Below are 24,211 nucleotides of genomic sequence, written 5' to 3'. Positions count from 1 at the left end.
TTTTTACAACAGTAACTAAAGTGATGCAAAATCTCTATTTGCAGTGAGAAAATAGAACTTCTGTTATCCCACAAAGTGGGGTTAGATTTTGGATCTTTACCTGTTAGTGTAGATTGTACATTCCGTGGTATTTAACTTCATGCATTCGCTGTATTTATTTACAGCTTCTTCATATTTACCCTTTTTTACAAAGTCATTCCCTTCATTTTTTAACGTCTTGAACATCTCCTCAGCTTTCTCACCTACATTACAAGAGGATCACAATATTACATAAGGTCAGTTCTTAAGGGTAGCTGAATAACCTACCCAGACTAAGAATAAATGCCTGGCATCTGGAGTATCTTTATCAGTCTGCACATTGCCATTTCTTTCCCAGATCTCCCTGCTGCTCTAAGAAAGGCATAAACTACCATATATATATTTGGCACAACACATATTTCCCCATGCACCGGGGTAACTATTTTGCTGAACGTAACGGGAATGTAACAGACAGCTCTACACTTTCACCTCCTTCTGTCTACCCCTTCTGTGTGGTAGAGAGGGACTATCTATCTTCACTGAGATAATCAGTTTCATTTACAATGGTGGAGATTTAATCAGCAGGATTAAAGGCCTTCCAGATCTCCAGTGTCACACCAAGGCAGCCATAACTTGATCTAATATTCTTCCTGCAAGCAACTATCTATCAGCATTACTATGCTAAACTGACAATGACAAACAAATCATCACATCAGTAGGCATTAGTGATACCTCAGTAATACACTGTTAATAAATATTTATAAAAGATGTTTCAAGGAACCTGAAAACACCTAACTATACTTTTTTTAATTAATATTGTGTTCTTCCATAATTGTCTTTCCTTCTAAATGCCACATCATTTGTTACATATGCTTCTGGGTTAGACTACAATTTTAAGCTATGTTTGCATTGGACATCCTGGCTGCAGTTTCATGTCTCTGTTGTGAGCAAACAATAATTAGTAACATAGCTCTAAGCCAATCATAATGGAAAAATATACTTTTTGTACCTTGCTAAAGAATATGAGCCCCTTGCCAAGCTTCAGGTTTTAAACACTGTATATAACCAGATAATTTTAACCAATAATTAAACTCAGTAAGTTCATTTATAAAAACATGGCAGTCTCCTATGCCAGAAAACTACACATGGACTTGGGGAAATAATTAACTAACAACATGAAAGACCAGACTTAAGCAAGAAACACAACTAAATTGTAACTCAAGTGGTAAGATGCAAAAACCAACAGACACTTGTTGCAAAGAAGTGTCAGTCAACAGTAAGGTTTAACTACTGACTGAACATTATTGCTGGCACGCTTCCGGCACCAGCTATCACTGTCCGGTCCCACTGCTTTAGTATAGGCCTGCGAAAGCAACCGCAACCTTAGAGTCAGCCCTCAGTGAAGAAAATGGTTACACAGTCCTCATTTAATATTTCTAAAAACAAAGCCTAACCAAAGCCCACCCTATTTGAAACAGATCGAAATGTATTTTGCATCAAAATGCCGCAGAGCATGCTTGATGAAGACGGTGAAGTGACGGTCTGTTTCATTAGCTTGTGTAACAGGCTAAACATGATCACTAGTGTTCTCAGGAGCCACTTATCTATGTACTTTTCACTACAATGATCTTCAAATTCTCTCTCTCTTAACAAAATTACACAAGGTTATATAGATCCAAATTTACTACCTAAAAGGTTTAAATAGGTTGGTTATACATTGAAATAAAAATCCAACAAGCTGTACTCTTTAATAACAGAGAAAGCCTGGAGTACGATCAGTACAACAAAAAGTGCTTTTCAAGCTAAGCATTTATGTTTAACAGCAATGATTGTGCAAGATAACAGTTTTCTACTTCAAAACCCAAAAGTTAAACCCAAATGCTGCCCAGTCCTTAAGAGTGATGAATCAGTAATGACATGTACTGACAACAACTGTAATGAAAATACTTGTCACTGGACGTTTAAAAAGTAGAGTAAAATTTTTATCAATTTAACTGAGCTTGAATTATACATCAACATGCCTCGTTTCTTAAATGAAAAACAATTTTCTGTAGCATTACTGAAGTTTAGTATGCACTACTATTCAAATACCCCACACTATTACAAGTTCCTAGAACTATGTGTTATTCTCAAGAAAAATGTCCAGGTCTCATCAACACATGTATTTGTAAGCTGTCTGTTGTTTTACATCAGGTACAAATAAATTCAATGGTATCTGAAATATCCTTTTAAAGTCATTAAATCTGTAGTGCCCAAGAGTGCAGATTATTTGAGGACATGTATTATTGCAGTAATGCATTATGGACAGATAACCCTACCATTGCTACATATTTGGCCAGCAACCCAGTTATGCATTGCAGCTTCTCCTGTTAGTCAAGGGGAGATTATCTTCAGCACTACTTTTCTTTATATCGAAATAAACTCAAAGGGGAACCAATTAATAGTCAAGTAAGAGTAAAAAATAATACAGTTAAGGCCTTTGCAAAAAGAATGTTTAATGTCAATGAGATCTGAATCCGAACAGTTCCTTCACCTGATTTACTGGAGGAGAAAAATAGAAACTGCAATGAAGGGAAAAAAAATCAGGAGGAAGAAAGTGTCCTAAATCAGTTAAGCACTCAGTGCTTATGTGTAAGCAAGTCCAGAACTGACATCTTTGAAAGCTGACTACTAAATGGCCACTGTCAAAGTTAGAATCCATCGTTTAAAAAAAAAAAAAGAGAGAGAAGTGTTTTTCTACAGCCCATTTCATTAACTCCTGGCCACACAGAAGCCTACCTACCCGTTCTGTTCTGAAGAGCTGAGCAATGATTTAATGAACAATTAAATGACAGCTACAGATTATGCAGCTGATTATCTTACAGAGGTTAAGTGTTTGTTCGTGTGGTGGGTTTTTTGTGGAAAACTGTTATAACTGTAGTATGATGTCAGGGAAACCACTGATACTTGTGATAGGACTGCTGATGAGAATTTCTGCTATATTTTCTTTTATTTTATACAACTTCAGAAATTACATGCTGCAAACTACATCATTTGGCTTAAAAAAATTTATCATAACTGTGGCTCCATAAAACACATTAAACCCAATCATGTAAATAATCATCATCTAACTTGGCTTTTCACAAAGATGTCTGATGAATATTTCCTAAAGCAGTGTCTTTGACATTATTACATAGTATTCCATTTTTCAATTCAAGTTATTTTCTTTTTTGTATATATATTTGCATTAGCTATACATACGATTCATCTGCAACTGTTCTTCTGTGTTGGTATCTGTAGTACTTCTTGGCTTATTTTCTGAAGTAAAGTTTCCTCCATTCCACCTGTGTAGCTGGACAGCAACTGGGACAACTGGAATTGGTGGCAGTTTCTCCCTCCAACTGGGACCATCCAGATCTATTAAAGTCTTTGTTATTCTGAAAGAGAAAAGCCCCACCAACGTGACTTTTCATATATGTAACTCACGCTTTAATAACTTGCACCCTAATTAATTAATGCAATGCTCTAATTTTTCAGGAAACAACTTAACAATTATCCTTAAGATGAATTTAAAAAACGAATGTCACAGCAGTCAACGGTATTGCCCTCATTCAAGATTTACGACTTTTTCCCCTTTTTAGACTATTTATGCTAGCATTTAGAAGACGTTGACTTCAGCATGATCTGTAAATATTGAAACAAATGACTGATTTTGCAACTAAGCTCTAAATGCTGCCTACCACATGCAATGAAGAAACAGGAATAAAAAACCTGATGTATCTATTTTGTTTACTTTTCTCAGCTGCTCATAGGTGTTATTCGTAACAAGTGTAAATTATAATATCCTCAGACACAGTGTGGTACTTAATTTTGCCAATGTCAAATGAAACCTCTTACACAACAATTCTCTAAATAACCGATGCAGGTCACAAAGTAGGTATTAAGTTGTATTTTATAGAATAGTCAGAAATTCGTCAATCAACCATTCTTTATCCCCATTTAAAAATGCAAAGAAAATACATTAAAACTGTTTAGTCTTTCTTAAACCAACACATACATATATATATATATATATATATATAGGTCAACTATTTCCATACATGAGAGGTTCAATCCAAAATCCATTCAAGTGGGAGTTTCCCGTTGCTGTGATATATTTTGTAGAAAGACCTAGGTAAACCTAATGAGTAAAGCCATACAAGACTTCATGGTTCTATTACAATTTTTGTAGCGTTCTTTAAAAAAACCCAAACAAATATTAATCAATTAGGACAATGAGAGAAACAGTGAGATAAACATCTTCTAATCTCAAAATGAGCTTAAGAGTCAAGTTCAACTGTTGATAAGTCTAGTATCTACTTCAACAAAGGAAAATTCTGAATTGAGTACTAAAGCAATTCACACTGGTATTATATCAAATAAACCTGAAATTTGTATATCAGGTGCATTTCCATCTAACACAGGTGTAAAAAACATAATACATGAATACATACCCCCCCCCAAAAAAACCCTTGAATGTGACATGAAGAATGACGTAGAATGAGCATAAATTACCCAGTTAAGTTTTCTTGCTTAGTTTTGCTCTTTTTAAATATTTGAATAAAAGCTATAAAACAAAAAAAGTGCCTTAGTATAATACTATGGCAAGAGTCAGAGCACTCAGGACCAAATTCTCTTCCCATTAAGGTCTGATAGAAAAACCAATACAAGAAGCAGCACCTGTTCTAATCTTCTTTATTGTAAAACAGAAATTACTAAAATATTTTAAAGAACAATATAGACTAAAAAGTCTGTTTGTAGAGATAATGTGTGATTTTATGTATTATATAATGCTGCATGAAACATAGTATTTCATATAGTTTTGAATTGAAAGTAAGCTTCTTCATACACAGAATATTACATTTTGTAGTATTATCTAGTTGCTTTATTTGTTTTCTAAGTGAACAAGAAGAGTATTTTTTTTCTGTGTGTTAGCTGCATACGCACTTCCAGGGGCTCTCCTCTACCTGTATCACTACTAAGCTGTATTTTATAGGACATACCAACAAAGCAGCTTTGTCCAATTCTGTTTTGCTCTAATTTTACTAAAACTTCAGGGGTTTTAATGATGGTCTGAATTCAATTGTTAAGAAAAATGTGGCACACCATCATAAATTAAACAGCTCTAAGATTTACTCAGGTTATTTTATTAAAGAACAAAACTGTACACTTCATATTAAAAAGTCAATTCATTATGTTTAGGTATTTCCCATAGAAAGTAACAGAACAATTGTACAGTAAACCACGGTCCCACTGACTTCCTGTTTAATTTTTCTCCATTTATCATAATGGGTTTAAAAAGTTGAACAAAAAGCCTGATCTAGTTCATCAAAAACAACAGAAGGAATCCTGCAGTCTTTGATGATCAATTGACTTCTTGTAATAAAATAATCTAAGAATAGTCTTTTGCAAAAATGCACACCTGTGTGCCATGGTTAGTTTAAAAAGCACAGGTATCTCGTGAAAAAGCTGGGACAAATATACTCATTCCCCACCACCACCACCTTAACTTGACCCAACAATCTTGGAGTTCATCACAAATTTCTTTGTACAGTACAATACTCATACGGGACTTTGTAACAAAAGCTCCCAAACTATCTAATGCAATTTACTAACTGATATTAAAGGAGTTGAGACAACTGGAATGAAATGTCACTTTAGTAAATGGGAAGGCATAAATATATTGCTCCACATTAGAGCTTCTGTATTTCTAACAGTGAAAAGCAAATAATAAAACACTCAAGAGGAAATTAAAATCTACAAAGTATGAAACTCACGGATGTTCACAAAGATAGGAAAATGCCACTTATCAAAAGCATGCTTGAAATGCATTTTCCTGTGACTTGGCATACACCATTAAAAGAAACAGTCCTTCCAATTTATCTAAAAATCACCTCAGGATAACCAATAAAAGACACAATTCAACACCATCTAATCAACATGATAAACACTTAAATAACTGTTCCTTGACTTTTCATAAAAATATGTACTTACATACTTAATTATTTCCTTTTGATTGCAAAATGATCGTGTAAAGGCTTTCTATTAGCAGGTAAAGGCTTTATATTAAAAATTCTGCTTATCTTTTATGTCAGAATTATTAGAAATATCAGACTGAACTTCCATTCAATTCTAAGATTTTTTGAAAGCCTGCTTATTTAAGGAACTACAGAAAGACAAGCCTTAACACGATTTATCAAACCCACCCTCAGACACAAGTAGGATGATGAGTTTTTCCTGTCAGCTTCCTACAGCATCACCATCCAATTTTTTAAGGAACTTAAAACCAAATAAATCCTCCAATAAAAGCAGGTTGTTAAGACCTGATATTCCTAATATAAAAAAACTTTAAATTACATTTTGGGGTTGTCCCTTTAAGTTAAAAGGCAGCAGAGTTACAATCATTGTTTGTTAAAATTCATTTTTAAAAAAGTCTATTACTTTGGAAAGGAAAATTAATATTTTGATAAACAATTTCAATGTAATGAATAAGCTATAAAATATTAAAAAATAAATTACAGTAAAAGTTCAGTTACGCAGGAGGTCTATGCTTTAGAAACTAAGAATTTGCAAGCAAAAATTAATTACCAGCGGAAGAGAAGGAAGAAGCAGCTGAAATAAGGTGATGGGTTGCCAGAGAGGAAAGAGTAATGAGCAGTGAAGCTAAAAACATAAGGAAGGCCTAGAGAGGAGAAAAGGAAGAGTGTTAAGGGGAAAAAAAGGAGCTTATTACTAAGCAAGTTACAAGTCAAGGAGAAATATGAAAAGAGTATCTGCAGGTAAAAATAAGCCAAGAAGATTAAAAAAAAAAGTATAATCATCACACAGATACCAGGACAAGCTGTTATCTTACCAAAGTGCTCTATTACCAGTGTAGATACAGGAGATCAGTAAAAATTTATAATCAAAAATAAGACTTCTAAGATGAGATGATAAAGTGTCATGATCTCCTTTGGCCACCTCTGGTCAAATAAGCAGAATTTAAAAATACTATGGACTTTTTAATGAAGTAATAATGTAAGTGCTCATGGCCTTGCCTTAAAAAGAAAAAAAAAGGTACTAGATTCCATTGCATGTGGGTTCCTGCTCAGTGATTAATAGCTGTTCTCCTTTCATAAATGCTTTTTTTGCATTAAAAGAAAAGAAGAAAGAAAAGGGGATGGAAAATCCTATTATCCATGCACTTAAGTACTTAGTATATGTTAATGAGAACACAATTACAATAGCGTGTATAGAGTAATTTTACACTATTAAAATATAATTATAAAAATTGAGATGTGTTTCTTGGCAGCAAGAATTAATGTTGGAGGTATTAACACTGAAATTAAAAATACTATTCAATTATATTTTTACACCTCTAAGCTTTGCAGCCAACCACTGTATCAAGCTACTTCACTTGTTTACACAACCGCAACATACTGAAGGATTCACACTTAACATAAATCTCCAACTGCCACAGAAGAGTGCTAATATGGGAAGGAAACAGAAATGTCAGAGAAAAGGTATGGACCTTAAAGTATTATTTTACATGGTATCAAACACAAGTTAGGAAAGAAAACAAGTTGAAGGACCAGTAAAAAAAAGCCTTTAAAATACTACATTTTTAAACCAGAAAGTGACCTACTGCTGGCAGAGGCAAACTGTGAAGCTATGGGAAAACAACTAAATGAAACAGTCAGTCCTTTAGTTACAACGCATGCATTGTGACAACCCTGACTCTGAGGGATACAGAACAGAGGGAGCATGTAGAACAAACAAAATTGAATTCTATTTTTCTATTTGGACTGATATGAATAGAAAATTTGTAAGTGCAGTTACCTATTAGCACTATCATTTGCTGCTTGGATGCTGCTGTCTATTTGTAGGACTGTTTTATAATCAACATATGCCTGTCGATACCGCTCCACAGACTCATTTGCCATTGCTCGTCGTAGAAGTGGCTTAAGGGAAAATGGCTGAAGCTCCAGAGCTCTGGAGAAAACAAAAGAAAAATGCAGGATTGAAACAGAATAACTGAAACAACATTAATAAAACTATTCTGTGATATATACAACTATACGTAACAACTTTGTGATTGCAGATGGCCCTTACAGTAACATAACCAAGGAAAATGGGACTAAGTGGTTTATAGTAATATCCTAAATGACATGCAGTTATGAAATTATTAGTGCTTTTACTACAACTTACGCAAATCCCTATCCTCCATCTGGAAAACTACTTTCATCACCAAGAAAGATTAATGGAATGGTTCTGCTGAAGAGCAAAAACTATTTTTCTTAAGTCATGCCTAGATCTATGGGGATTTCAAGTATATGGTGCTTTTGCCTACATGATTTTCAGTTCTTCTTTCTTACATGGAAGTATGCACGCAAAAAGTACATTTAGTAGGACACAAATATACATGTGTTTTTCTGGCTTTTAGGTTTTTGCCTGTATTTTGTCTGTTTACTCTTCTGATTGTGTGCCTGGTCAACACTGAGCTCAACCCCTGACACTGTGCAATCAGAACTCCTTCCAAACACCATGCGGTTTTCCAACAATATGAAGAAGCAGTCCACAAAAGTTTTATTTATTAAAGACTACCTATAGAATCATAGAATCACAGAATGCTTTGGGTTGGAAGGGACCTTGAGAGATCATCTAGCCCAACCCCCCTGCAGTGAGCAGGGATTGAACCCGTGACCTTTTATAATTCAATGATTCTTGCTAAAGAGAAAAAGAGATAAACTTTGAAGTACTGAAATTAAGATTAGTCTAGTCAATTAGATTTCATGGATTCATAAAGTGATTCAGGCTGACAGGTCCCTAGTCCAACCTTCTGCTACACGTAGGGTCAGCTCTGAGACCAGACAAGGCTGCTGAGGGCTTTATCCAGCTGGGCCCTGAAAACCTCCAAGGGAATCTCTGCACATCTCTGGGCAACCTGTTGCAATGCCCCCCACTGTTCATGGGGAAAAGCTTTCTCCTAATATACAGTCCTAATCGTGTGTGGTTCAATTTTCTGTTTTCTCTTGTCCTCCCACAACGCGCTGCCAGAAGTAGCCAGGATCCATCCTCTGGATAATCTCCTGGTAAGTACTGGCAGGCTGCTGTTAGGACCCCTGGAAGCCATTCTTCTCTAAGCTGAACAAAGCCAGCTCCCTCGGCCTCTCCTCTCCAGGTAAGTCCTCCAGAGTTCACAACCACCTCAGTGACACTTCACTGAACTCACTCCAGTTGATCACTATCTTTGTTGTACCGGGGAAGCCAAAAACTGACACAGTTATCACAGATGTTGTCTAGCAAGTGCTGAGTGCAAGGGTACAACCACCTCCCTCAACCCACTGGCTGTGCTCCTGCTTGTAAGCCCAGGAGGCTATTGGCCTTCTCTGCTGTAACTTAGCTTTGCACCGTTACTCCTCCTAAAGCTAGAGAAACAATAATTTCTAGAATAAGCATTTCCAATTTCCATTTCATAAATATTTCCAACATTCCATTTCTCTTCATGTTGCTGAATGCATTTGAAAAATACAAGAGCACATGTCATCATAGCCCCTACAAAACCTCTGCAAAAATGCTTGACATTCTGTAACGTAGAATATTATTAATGCAATTTCAGGTTCCCAACATCAAGAATGAAGAAAAAAACAACCATAAATACATACAGGGGAAGACAACACCGCTTGAAGAATAGCATCAGTGGGAATAGGAAACTACATTTCCAGGGTAGAACGCAAAGATAATACAGCCAGGGACCAAACCACACCACAGTACTAAATAACGTAACATCAGTGCATAGGAGCCCTATTTCACTCTCCGTAACAAGAATCAAAGGCACTCCAAATCAGAGTCTTGAGACAAAGAGAGATCCAACAGAGGGGTTTTGATACACTTCTAAGCCCTAAATAGCTAAAACTTAATAAAAGTTAAATACTTACTTTTATATCACAAATGTAAGCACTACACCATTTACTTTGAAATCAAATAACCTATTTGTAGATCATCCTTCATGTTGTGGTGCCTAGAGAAGATTTAACTGACATTGCCTAATTCTTGTCTGACTGCACTTCTGCTTCCCAGTATCGAAATTATTTCTACCTCTGTTGTGTTCACTAAGCATCATGTGTCCTTGTGTATCCAGAAAACATGCACAACATTAAGGACACTATCATTAAGTACTAAGAAAAGAAGCTTCCAATTGGTGAGACTACAAAACCCAAACCCTTTGTATTACTGATTTCAGTTGAAGTCTTACATACTTCAAACCTCCTGAACAGAAAAACGCGATAGCTGTTTAAGTATGCCATCTTGTTTTATCAGCCAGCTGTCTATGGTCCTGCATCTGTTTTAACAAAATGTTGTTAACAAGTCAATTTTTTCAGATGACACTTTCAGAAAACTTTTCTGTCAGGCAGACTAAATACATTAAGTAAAATATTTAGTTAATACAAAGCTACATGCATATTTTACGTTTAGTTTTCGGGGTTTTATTAACACTTTGGTTGTGCTGTAAAAAACTCAACTGATTAATGAATATGATTCCTAACTGTCTTGGGATCCTTTTTTGTACCTTAAGCCTCAGTCTTACTAACGCTATCTGTGAAAATACAAAAAACGACATCTAGAAATACAGTAATAATTTAGAGGAAGGCAGTGTTTGGAAGTTATTGAAGGTGTCTGATCCTCTCTAACTCTTGTATCCTTAAAAGCCACAATAAGCAGAAAGGATTTTAGCTCAATTCCTGAACAGCTGTAATTACTGTTTATAACTATGCCAAATATATATTTAAAAAAACCAAAACAAACCAACAAACCAAACACAGAGAACACACATATATACACCGTACACATGTTTGAAAGCAATTTCCAACACTGTGATAGGCAGCTGGCTTAACAAAGCTTTTACATATAAGTTACTACAGAGCATCACTGAAGTAAGCCTGCTTTTTATATTAAAAATTTGAACCTGCTATGCATTTCTGTGTACACAAGAAGCCTAACAACTGCCCTCACATAGTAAGACAGTAAGTTAAAAGTTACTCCTTCTCTAGGTTCCATGTGATTGTTTACATAACTGACAAAGATATCTGTCATTTAGACAGGGAAACAGACTTTATTGAAGATTGTTCTAAGTCAAACAGCAATAACAATATAGCAGTTAAAAAGTTTAATCATCATCAGGAATGTTGTTGCTCTGCATGGGAGGTTGTAATTTACCTGTTACAATCCTGAATGCAGTCACTGCAGTTGCCTTCTTTGAGGTAACATGCTGCTCTGTTTGAGTACAAGATACTTAAATCATCTGGACTTTGTTCTCCTGAAAGAATTTACAATTGATATCAAAGACCATTACTAAAATAACATTCAAGAATTAAAGACTCGCATACTCTAAGTTGCACTGCAGTGATGCAGTTTGCTGACAATGCAAGGCTGTAAGGAGTTTTCCTTTATCATGTCACCTAGATTATGTAATTATTCAAACACATAAACAAAAGTAAACAGCTCTGCCCCAAGGAAGTTAAAAGATTATTTTCACTCATCTTCCTGTATTTTGTATCACATGAATTATCCTCTAGTGACAATGACAAAGAATCCACCGCACAGTAACTGCTGCCAAAAATCCAGGGATAGGCTAGGTTAGTTCATTTGCAGTTCCTTCAAATAATCTCAACAATCCTAGATCTAAGTACAAGGTATTGCACTCACCTAGACCTATGACATATTCAATTGCTTCCGAGTATTTGAGCACAGCCTCTCCAAACTGTCCACTCTTAAATAACTCGTTTCCTTCACTTTTTAGTTTTGCTGCAGTAGGAGGAAGTGAAGTAGAGGTGCCACCACCAGCCGACTGAGACCCTGCTCCATGTGATCTGGAGATCTTCTCAGCTTCAGGGCTTTCACTCTTTTCATCACTGTGTAAATAGCCATTAACTTCACCTTCACGGTCTGACAAATGCTTTTGTGCTTTTTTCTCCGCCGTGCCTTTTTTTAATCCGCTCTCAGTGGATTCCTTCTGCTTCTGTGTCTCTCTGTCCTCCGCCTTACTGCCACCTCCCTTGCTGTGAAACTTTCTCTGCGCGTTCCCCATTTCTGCCTCCTCCGTAGCCGCCTCTCCTCTTACTGGCACGCCAATTTCTACAAGGAAGTTAATGAGCTGAGTTAGAGCTTGCATCATCAGAAGGAACTATCGTCCTGGCAAGAGAGGGGTGTACAGCCAAAGAAGACGGCACCAAATCCTTCAGACATCCTAATGTTACCAAGATTTATTCTCCTCAGAAAACACTTCCAAGAACACAGGAAAAATCCGACTTAAAATAACTTGCAATTATTACTGAGAAGGTATTACTATGAAACCTCATTTCTCCTTGCTGGTCCTATTGTAAACCCCTGGTCTGTAGTGTCAGAATGGTACACAGATCACCTTGAAATTAACTCTTTAAATACTGGCTACTACAATACTGATACTTTGATATTCCATTACCAAAACAAAATGCTTGCAAAAATTAGAACACGCAGCAGCTAACAAATTGGTAATGGTGCATGCTCCAAAACTCTCCCCAAATATAACATAGAATAAGAGGGATAAAAGCTTATAAATCATTCTTGAAAAGGTTTCATTTAAACATAATGTCAAAAAGCCTTTTATAGAGTTCTGATTGTTCAATTTTCACTACTCTATTACTAGTTTAATTAGGAAAAATCATACAATAAGGGTATCAGATATTAACACATATAAACGCCTTATTCACCTGAATTCCTAACAGACTACCACCACAGTATTCAAATACAGATTTCAGCAGAAAGCCTGACTCTTGGTATTACCAGTCATGCAAAGGCAACTCTTGTGTTTTGGTACTATTCAGATGCTGGGTTTTCACCTTCCCTTAACTTGATGTGCTCATCTGTCCAACAGAATTTTTTCATGCCTTCATATAGAGGAGAGATACTTCCAACTGACTCAAACTAAACTTCCGAAGTTGACTAAATATGGAGGAACTCCAGGTTGTTACAAATTACAGAAATTATTTTTTTAATGCATGAAATGTTACTGATCAAACTGAACAGGATGGGAAAGCATAAGATTTTTAAAAACAACAGATTCTCTAGAGCCTAACAGACAAAAGCTCCAACTGCATCCTTCCTAGCTGTGGTCTCTCTTTTGAAATACTGTGTTTAATAATAAGTTCATACTCCACAGTGGGAACAATGATAGGATAAATCTATTCTACTCACACAGACATTTTTATAAAACTTAAAGTAAATTATTTATATTTGAGACTTCCATCCATCCATCCATCCATCAAATGCTGCAGTGCCAAATATGCCAAAGAGGTTTAAAGTCTATTTGGTGGGGAGGATGAGGACCGAAGACTAGCTGGGCAGATGAATGAGGACAGGAGTACTATAATAATGATTTCCTTAGGATGCATGCTAAAATACTTTTATTTTACATCCACCAAAACAGAGAACACTGAAAAAGATATTCTACTAAAAAAAAAGGAAAAAAACAATTTTAAATAGCACAGACAAACAGGTGACAGGACAAGTTCTTAGAAAACATTCTACAGCAAAACACTCTTGAAGAGCATCCCAACTGCTAGAGACAAAGAAAAAGAAAGAAAGGCAGATAATGTGTGATGCAAATGTGAATGTCATTAATGCGAACGTCATTTCCTGAATACAGGAGAAAATTTCCTGAAGATGAAGTGCACAGAACCAATCCTGGATTAAACAGGAAACATTTATAGCACGTTGAGTCCTCCTGAAAATAAGAATACTCATAATTAACTTGTTTAGCTGTCAGGTTATGTTAATTGCCTAAATATTTCTGGACTGAGTAAACACCATCTACAAAATTGTACACATATATTTCTCAAATCTAATTCTGTCTTTCAGTTTCAGTGTTTATAACATAAACAATATTGCTGTTTTGATCTCTGCAGAAAAATGCATTCATGAAAGCAGCATTCTGGCCTTTGCCTTAAAAAAAACCCCAAAAAACAGTGCTTACTAACTTTTCAAAACAAACTAATAAAAAGGTCTACATACACAATAAATTCCAAAGAAAAGTTAAAGAAAGGTACTGAAAAGTATGGATAGGATTTTGACCAGAATGACAATAAATACAAACTAGAAAGAATTTTAATTCATGCAATACTAAAATAATGAACTTAGAATGGAAGGACTGTCATAAAACAAAAGCTACTGAATACTCCAAAAGGCATAGAATCACAGAGTTCTTTGGGTTGGAAGGGACCTTTAGAGGTCATCTGGCCCAACCTCTTGCAGTGAGCAGGGACAGCTTTAACTAGATCAGGTTGCTCATATATATATGAAGTATTTTTTTGTAATGGATGACATAATCTTTCATATAAATTATATAAATCTTTCATATAAAATTAATTTCCAGCTACACAAAGTATTTATCCTCCAGAAGCCTGCCACAAACATAGTGGTGGCAGAATGAAAAGCAACATTGTTGAGTTCACAATGAATTCGCCTATTATGAAGCCAAGAAACATTTTCAATTCTTTTATGCACTCTGGACTAGCTACTAGGCAACTGGAATGGTCCAAATCTCCACAGATTAATTCTTAATAATTTTAAATAATTTTTTGCTTTTGTCAGCAAATACCTGTCTTGTATTACGTGTTCTTGGTTTAGCTGGTTGAGATTGTACCTGGATTGTTCTGAGCCAGAACATAAAACAAACAGAATTCTCAAATAACTGATCTGTGACTGCTTAGGAGCAGTCTTTGTTCATAAAGAATGAAAAAAGATTTACTGGTCAACATTTATACTGACACTGTAATTGAAGGTTTTTCTTAACTTCAGGATATGCCCTAGAAATGCAATTCTGAAGTTAATTTTCAATCCTGTTTCTTTTAACATGATCTAAATTTTCATGTTGCTAACTTGCAATAGAGCCTAAAAGCCACAGCAGGTTGGGCCCCATTGTGCTAGATGCTGTACAAATTAATTATAAATGAGAACTCCTTCTTCAGAGAGTTTACAATTCTAAAACTTAAAAATAGCAAATGAACAAGCACACTGGAAACACGATCAGGGAATACAGAATAACTATTATATTGGATAACAAGGTGGCCAAATGTCCTCATACAAGACGTCATCAATAAGGCTTCTAACCATAAGCAGAACAGACAGAGTCAATTATTCAAGGCTACAATGGCAAAGAAACAGTACAGAAACTACTACAGCAAAATTTTGGTCACAGAGATTACTATAAATTAAGATATGGATAGGTGAGAAATCATATATGGCATAAAGGCCAAGTGAGTGAGGATACAGAACAGCCAGTAAGCATTAACCAACAGGTAACATCTCAATTATCTCAGAGCCTCAGTGATAGAGGAGAGCAGAAAGCAATACCAGGAATGATGAAAATACAACAGCAAGTACAACTGATCAGTTGAGTAGGAAAGAGCTCTAATAGTCTCCTACCCAATACACTTTGCTTCTCAACAAATCAGAAACTTCAAAATGCAAATCTAAGACCTTACTCACTGTTCGCTGTGAAAAGCCATGAAACATTAACACATATGTTGAAGAATTATCTGTAACAGCAAATAAATGTTTCATTATTCCACATGGAATAATTCAAGAAAAAGTAAAAATGTATAGACAAAGAATCCAGTTTTATTTGAAGATGTCCACTTCATAAAACATGTTTAGAAAATCAACAAGAGAAATTCAAAGAATGCTATCAACCCCTATTTATTTTGGAAAGCTGTACATCAGTCATTACGATGGCAACTCCGTTTATTTAAGGGCAGAAAGCACATTACTTCAGAGAAACCATGATACACGGTCAAGACCAGTTGAGATACACAGTACATAATTCATCAAGGATGCAGAGGGAGTTTTCATACCTCTTCAACTCCTAACAACATTACCAAAAAAGCACCATCTAGTGAAAGAAAACAAAGTCACAAGATAGTGGACTGATATAAGGAGATGCTCTTCAATCTAAAAATGGTTCCAAATCACAGTACTGTCATGTTCAATGACAAAGACCTTAATTTGGTGCTATCAAGTAGAAAGCAGACTGGAAAAAAATCACAAAATAATTCTCTGTAGCCAACTGCTGTGGTATCAAGTAAATTTAATACCACATAGGCAGCAAAACTAGAAGTCAGATGAAGGGTTTAACACAAAAGAGGTGCTCTGATGCTTCAGTAATAAGCGTCAGTGCACCAAACCAGCAATCTCAAGGTGCACAAAACAGTAGGACACATACAAAAATAAAAAACTTATATATCCTGATTCAGGAAAAAGACCTCATCCAGAAGAATATTCTCTTCACCTCTAAGTGTAATAAACCAACCACTCACAAAGAAAACACTCTCTAGGCAACATCTTTTCCCACAGTCAACTTGCAAAACATAGCATTGTTTCTTATGAGGTTTCTTGTATGTGTTTGAAGGACATCTTTTAAAGAGAGATGTGTTGTCAACTTTAGCAATAACATGTTGAGAAATAATTATTTTAAAGCTAACTTAGACTTTATTTGTTCCAATGCACTTTCCTTTTTATGAATAGATATTTACTAAATTTCAGAACTGTTTACTACAATATTTTCTAAATTATTGTAATAGATCAAGTAAATACCACACAATTCAGCTATTTTTTATGAATTAAAAGGGGCTATTTAAAATACATTTATTTATCTTTAAACCATATTTATCAGTTGATAGTATAAGTTCTATAAACATGTCAAAATATCAGGCGCTTTGTCAAGTACATACATAATTTTTAGTTTTTGTAGTGCCTGAATACTAGTTTTTACAGTTTCTAGGATATAAGCAATTTTCTGTTTCTATTGTACAAAAAGGATTTTATTTACTTTTGCTTTCAGATACATAGAAGATCGAGGTTTTTTCTTTATTTAGACTGTTTTGTTCAAAGCTAAGAAATCAACTCTTCAGAGCTAAAGAAAACAAAAATTATTTTGTTGTTTTTCTTCCGATTTGTAAATTATAAGTTTAGTAGGAATGCATGACACTTACCAACTAGAATGTGAAAAAAATATGACTACATGACTGGACTACATGGACCACTGGACTGACTGTGACTACATGACTAGACGTATAGATGTGTAAGATGCTTAGTCTACTTATTGCTATTAGGTTCACAGAACATATCAGATCAGATTTATTCAATAACTGAACTGACTTTGTATTTGTTTCCAGTTGTACTTTAAAAAACAGAGTAATCTATGAAGATGCTTGCCTCTTCAGTCTCAGAAATATTTATGTATATCACATGAACACATGTTGACAATCTCCCCTATGTTTAAAAACCTAACCTTTCATCAACAGAATAGGAGTCTTCCTATGGAGCTAGAAGGCACTTAGTCACCTGAATGCTCCAAATGGAAAGCAACCCCAAATTAACTAATATTTAAGGCTAGGGACATGATCTATCCTTTCTTCCAGGGTTTTAGCTGAGGAGACTTAGTGGATACCTACTGATTTTGAAAAATGTATTTTCCTTACATTTGTGTGCAAATGCATTATTAAATCACACATGTACAGTCTAATATTCACAATTAAGTTGGAATACCCACAGACTGATTTAATTTCAAGATAAACAACTACATAGACCACAGAAAACACAAAAGCCACAGTTGTCATGCCACATTACCTTAAAGAACCAAGAGAAAGGAGAAAGGGTGGAAATCAACCGAGGGATGTTATTCTGTTGCAGGTTGGAGCCCAGACATGCAACTGAATCTAAAAGCAACCTGCCAGTGCAAGCCTCAATAGCCCCTGCCGCCTCACTTCCTCATGCCAGTAGCTTCATCTCAACAGTCTTGCAGTTAGTCACACACTAATCCATGAAGCTGCATTTCAGCTGCTTGTAAAATACATATAGTACAAGAATTACACGTTGTTTATCTCCAATATATACTTTCGGAGCACACAGATGATCTCTTACATTAAAAACCAAAAAAAAGATGGATAGGTTTCAAAACAAGCAATGACAAAAAAATTAAATTACATGCCACGTGATCATTTTTACACCCTTTGATCCAATCAAGGGAGGAAAAATGCAGGAGAAAAATGTAATGGTGGGAAGGCAGGACAGCTGTGCAAGAGAAAGAGCCAAGGAACACAAAATGTTCTCTAACATCAGAAGAAATTCCCAACTGGGTCCCCATCAAAGGATAGGTATAAAATTACACAGGACACAGGGAAGTAGGTGATTTATAGCAACATTTTCCATTTGTCTCTGTAGTACCCTTTCTAGAAATAATTCCAAAGATGTGTAATAAAACTGGATTCTAGATTTCACACTCAGATCTACTTTAAGTAGTGAGTGTAATTTTAGTCTTCAAACAGGCAAAATTCTTTGCAAGCAAATATGGATGAATTGTGTGAAAAAACATTGCAATATCAAAGGCAATGATTTTTTTTCCTCAGGTTAAAATTAAATAGGAAATGACATGACATTACTTTTATTGCCACCGCTTCTTTCACATTCTTCTGTATTTTCCCCTCTTTCTTCATCACCTTCTGAATCCTCTATATCTTGAATAAGTATTCTTTTTCCTTTGCCTTGAGTCTCAGATACAGGCTTTAAACCTTTCAGTTTCTTTTCAATCTCTAGCAGATTTTTCTGCAATAGAGAAAAAACAGCAATAGCAGAAGCCTTTTTTTTATAGGTATATAAATTGTAATTTATATACAGAAAATACATTCTGTTAAATAAACCACATAAGATCCTGAAGAACTATCGAGATAAATGTTACCAATATAAAAACAGAGAAAATAAATGTGACTTTTCCAAGAGTCAGTATCAAAACCAGGATTAAGACTCAACTTCTGTCTCTTAGAAACTCAAAAGATATCACGCTTTTCTGGAATGAACTGCTTAAGCAAAAAAAAAAAAAATTAATTAGAGGGGAAAAAAAGTAGATTGTACTATTGTGATATCCGGCATGGCCTACTCAGAAGATACATGTGGAAAACAGTCTCTTTCCAGAATTTCCAAAAAAGCCTAAAATCAGTTCATCAAAATTTATGCTATGGAGAATTTGGTGTCCGATGGATATCTGACAGAGGAATGTAACTAACAGAAGTAGAACCAAAAGAGACAACAACTTTTTAGCAGTGTAGCAGAAGGACACTGTTGAATAATGAAAAGGTTTCCTCCTCTTGTAAGACCTGCAAATTAGATGATCAAACAGCCTCTCCTTCCATAAACATTTTTTGATTACTCAAAAAAACCCCCTCCAACTGCACTTTACACTTTCAGAGCAGAGTAAGACACACCCAACATTATGCACTGTTCTGAATTTAATTCAATGCTGTACAACAAAGTGCCATTTCAGTACTCACTTCCTCAAGAAAAAAGATAAAACAAGGACAGGAACAAGCAAAGATTCATGTGGACAAAGCACCTTGAAGAATTCCAGTTACTGACAAGCAATTTACCTTTATTTTAGTGACTCTGCACATAAGCATTCACTCTGCATGTGTTCCATATATCCATGGTTAGCTCAAGAGAGTTTTGAGGATCCTCCAAGCAAAGAGCAACTCAAAAAAATGCCCTACGAAGTACTCTGTCACCTCTAAGATGTCTCAGCCAAGACATAATAGCTGGCACAGATAAGAACAAAGTACAGACATCTGCTTACAGCTACAGAAGCGCTGCTCAGCAAAGCTACTAATGTATTTGGATCTCTGGAAGGGTGTACTTAAAATGAGTAAGTATCTTATGTCTGGTATTACAAGAAGTCTCAGCACAGCCTATTTGATAATCTTTTCACACAGACTGTTGTTGTGGAGTTTGTTGACACAGACTCACAAGCTATTTAGTGGTTTGGTCTTATAAACAGAAAAAAAAACCCAAAAGCTTTTTTAGAACTCAAATCTAGTGAGACAGGTGTTTAAAAAGAAAGACAGAGGGGAAAAGAAAAAAAGCAAGCAGGTCAATTTCTTGGCTGGTGTGAAACTCGGGAACCATTCCGGACAGGAATCTAGCTCCAAAAACACCCTAAAAGGGATGAATGCTGTATGTGGTGAATTTGACATAACAGGCTTGGACCTTTCTCACTGGTGCAAACAATAGCAGTGATCAAATAACACCATGGAAAGAAGTAGTAATCAGCAAGCTGCTAGCAGCTCAAAATGTGCCAACAATAAAAGCTGAACAGAATTCAGGTGATGAGGCAATTGTACAGCATCCAGAAGTCATATGTAAAAGAATTGGGAGGGTAGCAGTATGATGGACTCCTAATTAACAGGCAAAGAGCAGTTTAGTATCAGAACTGCCTAGTACTGGGGATTCTCAGGACACATAAGAGTCCAAATGCAAGGACTGGGTTCTAACCCACAAAATGATCCTAAGAAGATACCAATGAAATGACATGAACCAATCCTCTCCTAAATAGCTGAAGTAATAGTAGTACAAGGTCCACATCCCGACCTTGAGTTTCCAAAGAAAGCATCCGGCTTTCTTAGATCCAAAATTGGTTAAGAACAGTCCAGATTCATCAGAAGGTATAAAAGGTTTTCCATTCTTGCCCAGAGGTGAGAAATCATGAAGTGAGGACAGAACCGAGGTCCTCTCCTTTTGGGTTAACTTTACCACTATAACACTAAAAGCTTGGCATCTATTTTGAATTTTTCTTGTGAACTATGTGTCAAACTTAAATACACCTATCCCAATGGATCTTTTTGAGAGAAATTTCCAAATAACTTTGATCAGCTAAGACACTAATACTGTAAGCACATTCAGCAGCAAAATTTTAGGCACCTAAATTACATTAACAGAGACAACTTGAGTGCCTACACGTTCTCACAATTAAGTAGTAGACAGAAGATCCAGTCACACCGAAGCACCTAATTTCCACCACAGGCACCTGTGTGGTCTTGGGAAACTCATCATTGGCACAGTAGATCGAGTGCGACCTCAAAACTCATATTCAAATCAAATAATATAAACTGTACTCACTTCATGCTACAACTGCATACAACCTTTTTCTAGTCATATTTGTCTCATTTATCTTTACCTTAGCTATAGCATTTTCTGGTTCAACACATAATACTTTGTTCAGATCCTCTATAGCTGTCTGGTAATTCTGCAGCTGATTGTGTACAGTGGCACGGCGCATCAGAGCTACAAAGGAACAAAGTATATTATTTATGTATTTAAAGCATAAAGTGGATAGCAATACACTATTTTTTCTAGACATATTAAGTGTAAAACAGTTTCCAAAATTCTGCATTTACTTCACAATGACTGTGTATTAGTAATAACTGTTCTCTCGGTCATTTTTAATGATGCAATTGTACATGACACCTTTTGGGATAGCAATCATGAATTGTGAAGCATCTTTTAATATTTTTCCAATTTTCCCCCTCCTCCAGGGAAAATATAGTTAGCTACATTCAAGCCCTGGCCTTCAGAAAGGATCAGATCAGCAACTTTCATTGTTTTCATGTCACTTTTAAGGTAATTAATACTTCAGTGTGGGTATTATTAGCCCCATGCTATTTCATAAGAATACGCATTACAGATCAACAGGATGAACTGCATAAAACTTCCTTGACCACAAAAATACTGTTAAAATTTCTTTGGGTAGCTACTCTGTTTCCTTCTTTATACTTGGACTTGATCTAAAACTCAGTGAAGTCAACTAACAACATGAATGGATATGTACCATTTTATTTGCTAGAAATGAAATAATACATAGAAGGGCAAGTTTATGTTCTACTTTACCTTTTACGTTGCCAGGTTCCATATCTAGTACCTTCTCACAATCCTGCAACGCGCTATCCCAGTCCTGAAGTTTGATTTCTGCTTGAGCTTTGTTATTATATGCAGCTGCAGTGGGTATTACTGATATACTCCTGAAAAAAGGGAGTATTGACCATGGTAGGCTCATAGTTAGAAAACCTGAATGTAGAAACACTTCACTATTGGAAGCTGCAAACAGTATTATAACAATATTAATACTGATATTCTAACCATGATAGTGGTTAGAAACTTCTTCCTGTGAGACTAGTGGCAACCATCCACCAAACAGATTTACCATCTTCAGAGGTCTGTTGCTTGCCAGGGCTTCAATCTGATACGTTGCAGAGAAGATGCCATGGCTCATCTGTCCCTTAAAACTATTACCTCTTGCTGCCACCCATGTAGACTTGAATGAAACTGCCAGATAAAACCTTCAGAGTATCAAGAGTAACTACAGAGCTCTGGAGGCTATGATGAAAAGCCTGGGGGGCCACGTGGGCTTCTCCTTGATCTTGCTTGTAAAAGGGAAAGACTCAGGTAGCAGCGAATGAATCGTCCAGTTCAATGTCTGGCTGCGTGGCTGGTATTGTAGGCAGGGCTTTAGCTTCTATAACAACAGGATGATCTCTGAGGAACAAGGACAACTGGGATCCATATGACAAAGTGGTGCAAGACAATCTTTGCCAACACCCTTGCTAACTAAATTATGTTCACTGGGAAGAGGGGGTGACAGCATTCTGGAAGAGACTCACACTTTCTTTGTGAAAAAAGCATGACTGGAGGACCATCTCAAGTGCTTGTGCACAAATGCACAAAGCATGGGAAACAAAAAAGAAGAATAAAAGATCTGTGCAGCTATGATCTCAGTGAAATAGAGATATGGTGGGATAGTTTGTGTGGCTGGAGTGCTGTGATGGAGGCATGCAGGCTCTTCAGAAAGACTAGGAAGGTAAGGAGGAGGAGATACACTCCAGTCTAAGCAGTCATTAAATGTATGAATGTTTGTCTTGGAACAGGCAAGAGACTGACAAGCCAGGCAAGAGACTGACCAAGCCAGTCAAGAGCTGATGGGTAAAAATAACAGATCAGACTGACATGGTGACATCATGGTAAGCACCTGCTTCAGACTGCCTGATGAAAAGGAGCAAGCAGATGAAATCTTCTTCAGACAACTAGAGGAAGCCTCACAATTACAGGCTCTGGTTCCCATGGGGGACCTGAACCACTCTGGTATCTGCTGGAAGGGCAAAATGACAAGGCACAAGAAATCTATGAAGCTTCTGGATCATATTGAAGACAACTTCTTGACACAATCTACAAGCTGATGAGGGGGAATGCTCTGCTGGAATTGTTACTCACAATCAAGAACTGGTTGGGAATGCAAAAGTTGACAACAGCTTTGGCTGCAGCAACCATGAGATGGTAAAGTTTAAGATTCTGGGAGAAAAGAGCAAGATGAACACTAGAATTACAGCCCTGACCTTCAGAAGACAAGATTTTAGCCTGCTCAGGAATCTGCTTGGCAGGATTACAGGAAGAATGCCCTGTAGGGCAAAGGGTGCCAGGAGACCTGGTTGATCTTCAAGGACAGCTGCCTCAAAGCACAAGAATGATCCTTTCCAATGTGCAGGAAGTCAAGCACGCATAGCAGAAGGGATGAACACAGAACTCTTGACTGAGCTCAAACACAAAAATTAAATACACAGCAGGCGGCAGTGGTGATGGGCTACCCAGGGGGAATAGAGACACACTGGCTAAGTGCAAGTGATGGAATTAATAAAGCAAAAGCTCAGCTGAAGTTGAAACTAGAAAAGGGATGTAAGGAGCAACAAGAAAAGTTCTTAACTTTTTTTTTAAAGGTCTATCAGCAGCAAAACAAAGATTAAGGATACTGTGGGCCACTGATCAATGCAGCAGAAGACCTAGTGACAAAGGACATGAAAAAGTTTGAGATACTCAGTGGCTTCTTTGCTTCAGTGAAGTCTTCATTGGTAAGGTTTGCCCTCAGGCTTCCCAGGTCCCTGAGTCTAGAGGCAGATTCTATACGAGTGAAGCAGTATCCACAATAGAGGAAGATAAAGTTAAGAAACACTTAAGAAAATAGGATAAACACAAGTTCCAGATGGGGTGTTCAGGAAGTTGGCCAATGTTAGTACAAGACGATTCTATATCATCTTTGAAACGTCATGGTGATTGGGAGAGGTTCCTGGTGACTGGTAAAGGCTAACGTCACATATACCTTCAAGAACAGCAAGGTGGAGGACCTGGGAAACTACAGGCTGGTCAGTCTAACAAAGGCAGATCACACCAAGACCAACCTGATAGCTTTCTTTGCTGAGTGGCTCAGTGAAGGAAGGAAAAACAGAGGATGTTGCTTACCTTGACTGTAGCAAAGCCTGTGACATGATCTCCCATATTATTCTTATAGCCA

General features: G+C 36.4%; 1 protein-coding gene across 1 annotated transcript in view; it reads right to left on the bottom strand.

Annotated features, from left to right (window-relative positions):
* SPAG1 (sperm associated antigen 1) overlaps window positions 1-24,211 on the bottom strand; it is a 45,268-nt gene that overhangs the window by 7,036 nt on the left and 14,021 nt on the right. The window contains exons 8-15 of the mRNA XM_075705205.1: window positions 21,763-21,893; window positions 21,053-21,159; window positions 18,492-18,654; window positions 11,722-12,150; window positions 11,233-11,332; window positions 7,855-8,007; window positions 3,259-3,434; window positions 101-242 (exon numbers count right to left, since the gene is read on the bottom strand). Coding sequence (XP_075561320.1) covers window positions 101-242; window positions 3,259-3,434; window positions 7,855-8,007; window positions 11,233-11,332; window positions 11,722-12,150; window positions 18,492-18,654; window positions 21,053-21,159; window positions 21,763-21,893 — 1,401 coding nt within the window. The remainder of the gene's footprint in view (window positions 1-100; window positions 243-3,258; window positions 3,435-7,854; window positions 8,008-11,232; window positions 11,333-11,721; window positions 12,151-18,491; window positions 18,655-21,052; window positions 21,160-21,762; window positions 21,894-24,211) is intronic.

This window comes from Pelecanus crispus, chromosome 2, assembly GCF_030463565.1.
Source record: "Pelecanus crispus isolate bPelCri1 chromosome 2, bPelCri1.pri, whole genome shotgun sequence".
NCBI classification, from domain to species: domain Eukaryota; kingdom Metazoa; phylum Chordata; class Aves; order Pelecaniformes; family Pelecanidae; genus Pelecanus; species Pelecanus crispus.
This window is presented reverse-complemented; position numbering and strand designations above follow the sequence as displayed.